General features: G+C 51.8%; 1 protein-coding gene across 1 annotated transcript; it reads left to right on the forward strand.

Annotated features, from left to right (window-relative positions):
- The first annotated feature begins 648 nt into the window (after positions 1-648).
- Positions 649-3221, forward strand: LOC124697223 (ACT domain-containing protein ACR8-like). Its single transcript, XM_047229846.1, has 4 exons — positions 649-713; positions 844-1654; positions 2291-2395; positions 2599-3221. Exons 1-4 carry the CDS (start codon positions 652-654, stop codon positions 2950-2952), a joined length of 1332 nt encoding a protein of 443 aa, XP_047085802.1. The 5' UTR covers positions 649-651; the 3' UTR covers positions 2953-3221.
- Positions 3222-5440: the final 2219 nt, after the last annotated feature.

The raw sequence follows: 5440 nt of genomic DNA on the forward strand, positions 1-5440 counted from the left end.
CGGTGCAGCAAAGTTGCAGCGAGACGCAAGAAAGCATCTGAAAAGAGGTGTCGTGCTTACGTGGTGACTGGTGGCAGCCACGCGTGGGCCACTACTCGGATGATCCTCTTTCCACGGCACTGTCAGTGAGTCGGTCGGCCGGGCTGGGATCTCCTACAAAAACTCCCCACACGCCCAATCCTCCCCTCTGTTTTCCCAAGTACTCCAGTTTGATCGGTTCAAGTCCAACCCCGCGAGTGATTCAATTCGTCCGCAGCGACCGCCGTTTGACTCCACCAAATCCCCAAATCCACGCCAAATCCTGCGCCTGGAATTCGCCAAGATTTGGTTGGGGGCCTGATTTTCTCCGCCCGTTTTAGCCGACGCTGACCGAGACAACAGCGGCCAGCCATCCCCGCACAGACTCAAAACCAAGTGCCCAACGCCGCGTACCGCCGCGACAGCCACACCAGCCAGCCAGCCAGCGCCCAAAAACCCACCGCGACACCGCGTCTGCGCCTCACCCAATTTCGATTTTTGAACCACCCAACCAACCGGAACCTCCATCCCTCGCCACCGTCGTCCGGCCGCGAGAAGCGCAAGAAACCGTCGCGGGAGGAGGAATCTGAAGCGCGCGGCGAGAGGAGCGGCAGCGGCGTTAGGGGTCCGGCGATGGAGCGGTACCACCCCTCCGAGGTCTACGAGCTCTTCGTGCGCCACATGAACACCCCGAGGTAAGTTCTTTGGGGATTGGGGATTACTCCCGTTTTGGTATTGTTCGGCGAGCGTTTCTTGGCCGCCCGTTCTTGGTTTACGATTTCGAGCGGTTCGCTGAGCGTTTCTTGGCCTTCTCCGCGGCGGCAGGGTGGTGGTGGACAACGGCGCGTGCGAGACGGCGACGCTGGTGCAGGTGCACAGCGCGCGGAAGCACGGCGTGCTGCTGGAGGCGGTGGCGGCGCTCTCCGACCACGGCGTCTGCGTCCGCAAGGGCTACATCTCCTCCGACGACGGCCGCTGGTTCATGGACGTCTTCCACGTGACCGACGCCGCCGGCCACAAAGTCACAGACACCGAAAACCTCCTCGCGCGCCTCGAGTCCGCGCTCTCCGCCTCAACCGACGCATCACCGACCTGCTCGTCCCCGCAGGCGGCCAGGCTCTGCCTGCTGGAGCTGCTCGGCGAGGACCGCCCGGGCCTGCTCTCCGAGGTCTTCGCGGTGCTGCACGACCTGCGCTGCGGCACGGTGGACGCGCGCGCGTGGACGCACGGCGGCCGCGTGGCCGCGCTGGTGTTCGTGCGCGACGAGGACACGGGCGCGCCCATCGCCGAGCCGGGCCGGGTCAGGCGCATCGAGTCGCGGCTCCGGCACGTGCTGCGCGGCGGCGCGCGCGGGGCCAGGACGGTGCTGGTCGACGCGGGGGCCGTCGGCAACCTCGACCGGCGGCTCCACCAGCTGCTCAACGAGGACGGGGAGGCCGGCGGCAGGCGCGCTCCCGCGACGACGGCGACTCCTGCGGTGGCCGTGCAGGAGTGGGGCGAGCGCGGGTACTCCGTGGTCACCGTCAGCTGCCGCGACCGGCCCAAGCTGCTGTTCGACGTCGTCTGCACGCTCACGGACCTGGATTACGTGGTGTACCACGGCACCTTCGACACCGACGGCGATCACGCGCAGCAGGTGAGCCTTCCTGGCTGTTTCTTCTTCGTTGATTGATATTCTAGGGGGAACAACGGGCTGTGCTGAATACTGTATTTGGAGGGGGGAGTTCTTGATTTCTGAATGCTATCTTGGCTAATCTTAGGCTGTCTCTGCGATTCCCCTTTTAGTAGTTCTTGGTTTGGGCTACCAAGATGTTTCTTTGCGTTCTGTCAATCTGTCTCAGTTGATCACCTGCTTCAATTTCACATTTGATCACAGTTCCTGAGCAGGGAGAAGTTCAAATGGAATAGTTATCTGCTGTTATGAAAAATGGGATTAATCTTTCCCTGATTGTATTACACTAGAGATTCTTAGCTTTCCAATTTGTATTACACTAGAGTTATCTGCTAAATTCAGATTACATAGACTTCATATACAAGCCTCTTACTACATCAATTTCCATTTGTCTCCGTACTACATATACAAGCCTAACTAAATTCAGATTATGTAGACTTCATATAGGAGTACTACAAGCTTGTTACATCAAATTCGATTTGTCTCCGTACCTGCTCTGAAATTGAGTCTTTTGTTGAACAAACATGCTCTGAATTCAGTCAATTTAAGTGGGGTTTACATTAATCTGATAGATCTCCCTTTGCTTTGGCTTCGCCGCAGGAGTTCTACATCAAGCGCTTGGACGGCCGGGCAATCAGCTCGGAGGCGGAGAGGCAGCGAGTGATCCAATGCTTGCAAGCGGCGATCGAGAGGCGCACATCCGAGGTACTGCTCCCCCACTGAATATCTCCTTTCCTTGCCCTGGATACCACGCCACCGCCGGGACAGAAAAGGGCACCCAATTCCCCTTCACGATCCCACCACCGCCATGTCTTTTTCCGCCGAACTTTCCACTTCACCGCCATGTGTTCGGCCGAAGCTCCACCGACCGGCGTCCATCTAACGCCATCGATCTATCTTCATCGCAGGGCGTGAGGCTGGAGCTGCGCATCACCGACCGGCGCGGCCTGCTGGCCTACGTGACGCGCGTCTTCCGGGAGAACAGCCTCTCGGTGACGCACGCCGAGATCACCACCAGGGACGACATGGCGCTCAACGTCTTCCACGTCACCGACGTCGCCGGCCGCCCCGCCGACCCCAAGACCATCGACGAGGTCATCCACGGCATCGGCACCGACAGCCTGCGGGTGGACGAGGAGCGGTGGCCGCGCCTCTGCTCCACGGAGGGAGACGACGCCGGCGCCGGCGCCGGGCTCTTCTCGCTGGGCAGCCTCGTCAAGAAGAATCTGCTCAAAGTTGGCCTCATCAGATCCTGCTCGTAATTAAGGAAAGGACCGGAAGGTGTGACTTGTGTGAATACGGGATGTACAGGGGGTTAGTTTGTAAATTAAGTAGGCTGCTTTTTTTCTTTTTTTTCTAGGTTTGGTACTAGTTACGTGTACATAGTAGACACCAGGAAGTTGTTGGTCGGTAGTACAAGCTTGGAGCTTTGGTGGGTCATGTATATATACGCTCCATTTACGTGGAAGGGGACAATTGATCAGATGTATATACGGTTGTGCATATATGATCATATACTCCCAGTTTCTTACACATGTTATTTTGGACATAAACAACAAGGGACGTCGCTAGTTCTCGCCATCCAATTTTAGGTGTAATTTATGTGTAACTGAATAATTGCACACCATGTAGGGGAGTTATAAAGGAATTCTTACGATTCTAGTCGATCTAAAACTAAAAGCTAAAGACACGTTCTTGCAGCGATGGGTGCAAATCAGGCTGATTCCAGGCAGGTGTGGCTGGATGATGTGCCAAACTCTGTATTTAGCGCTTGTGGCAGGCGATGTTGCCGAGCCTGTTTCATAATGGAATAGAGGTGTTCCATCTCAAAAAAAAAAAAAAAAAACTAAAAGCTAAAGAAAAATTATCAATCCATTTAGAACACGCAAATGGATGAACAAAAGGTCCATGGGCCTGAAAAATTATCAATCCATTTAGAATTAGCAAATGGATTCCGTGACGCAGAGTTCCGTCACGCAGGACGCAAACCAAACTGATTCTGTATGCCCCGAGTCTGAAAAGCATCACTCGCAGCTAAAGCTAAGTAGACAGTATAAAGAAAACGAGTTCGTCCAGAACTAGCCTTCATGGCATATTTTTTTCCTAGAAGATACGAGATACTCCGTTTGTATTCGCACCACTCCATAGTATCGTAGCAGACATTTCAAACTACATTGACGTCACTTGTTTCACAAGATTTCCAAGGCGGTGCCATGTGTCTAAACATCACAAAACTAGCATTGTCAAAAAGTCCAAATGTATGCAAGAAGAAAAATCTAATCAACCAAGTATGACGATCAATTTGGCAAAATATATTGTTTGAACTTGGTGACTTACTGACTTAGGCGAGGATGAGCAAAGAGCCAGAGAAACTGTGCCAAGAAAAAGCCAAATATGGGCTGACTTATACCGAGAAGCTTATGAAGCATGCCGGATCAAGCGAAGACATAATACGGAAGGGGCGAAGGGCAATGACGACTTGGAAAAGAAGACGCACATACGCTTCAAATCCATGTACAATATGAATCTGAAGTATAATTTACCTTAATTTTTAGCTACTTTCTATCTAGATACCGTCTTTGTACCATGTAGAGGAATCTCAAACTTGTATGGGAAGTCCAACCACCATATATATGTGAAGTTTGGCAAACAATGGACGACTTATTAATACATCTACTTTATCTCTCAAACACTTGTTGCTACTTCCATTCCTCGGCACAAATTTCGTCTGTGAATCGACAAGCGAGCTAAAATCAATCAAACCGGTTTAGTTCAACCGTAGTCACCAATACCTCCGATGAGGTCCCTCCCGAGCAACTGGGGCTTCGAGTTGATTCTACGTCGACCTAGAACTAGAAAAATAGATAAACAAAAGCCAAAGAGAACAAATTGTCCATGTCTTAGAAAAACTAGTGGATCTAGTCCAGAGAAGCAGAGCTCGTCATGCAGGACGCAAACACAAACTTGTTCCATATTCGGTGAGTCTGAAAAGCATCACAACTAAAAGTAAGTACATAGTATATTGAAAAATGAAACGAGACTATCAAGAACTAGTCCCTAACGGCATATTTTCTTAGAAGATACGAGAAACTCGGTTAATATTCGCACCCACGGATTTCAGTACCATACCAGCCATTTCAAACTACAATGACGGCACTTGGTTCACAAGTTTTCCCAAAGGCGGTGCCAACAACTGCCAAGTGTCCAAACAAGACAAGCTAGAAAAATCATTCTAAACATACTACAAGCTAGTAGCATTGTTAAAAAGGTCCAAATGTCGGCCGAAAGCATGACCTGATCAGCCTAGCATGACGATCGATTTGGCAAAACATATTGTTCGAACTTTGCATCCATAAAACGGCGGGAGAGCGCGCGCACAGAAACCAGTCGTCCATGCACATTTCTCTATCATTTCAGTGCATTTCCAGAAGTTGCAGCATAGAAAAGCACTTGACTTGGCTGCCAAGCTGTCCAATGATCCGCGAGGTGTCCGCGAGTGACATATGGGCTCACTGCACGGCTGACGGCCCTGTCCCCGTAGAAAGAAGCATACAAAAAAGTTTCTGCAGCTATCATCGGCGGAGCCGAATCCACGTATTCATACACATGATTTCTTAACCTGCCTCGTGTCTCGCTTTCACGGGAATTTTCGGCAGAGTACTGGCAGTTGTCACACAATTACACAAAGGTTGTGTGTCGTTGTGTTTCTTGCGACATCGCGGACGCCGCATGCAGAGGCAGAAGGAACTG

Source organism: Lolium rigidum, chromosome 3 (assembly GCF_022539505.1).
Source record: "Lolium rigidum isolate FL_2022 chromosome 3, APGP_CSIRO_Lrig_0.1, whole genome shotgun sequence".
Taxonomy (NCBI): Eukaryota; Viridiplantae; Streptophyta; class Magnoliopsida; order Poales; family Poaceae; genus Lolium; species Lolium rigidum.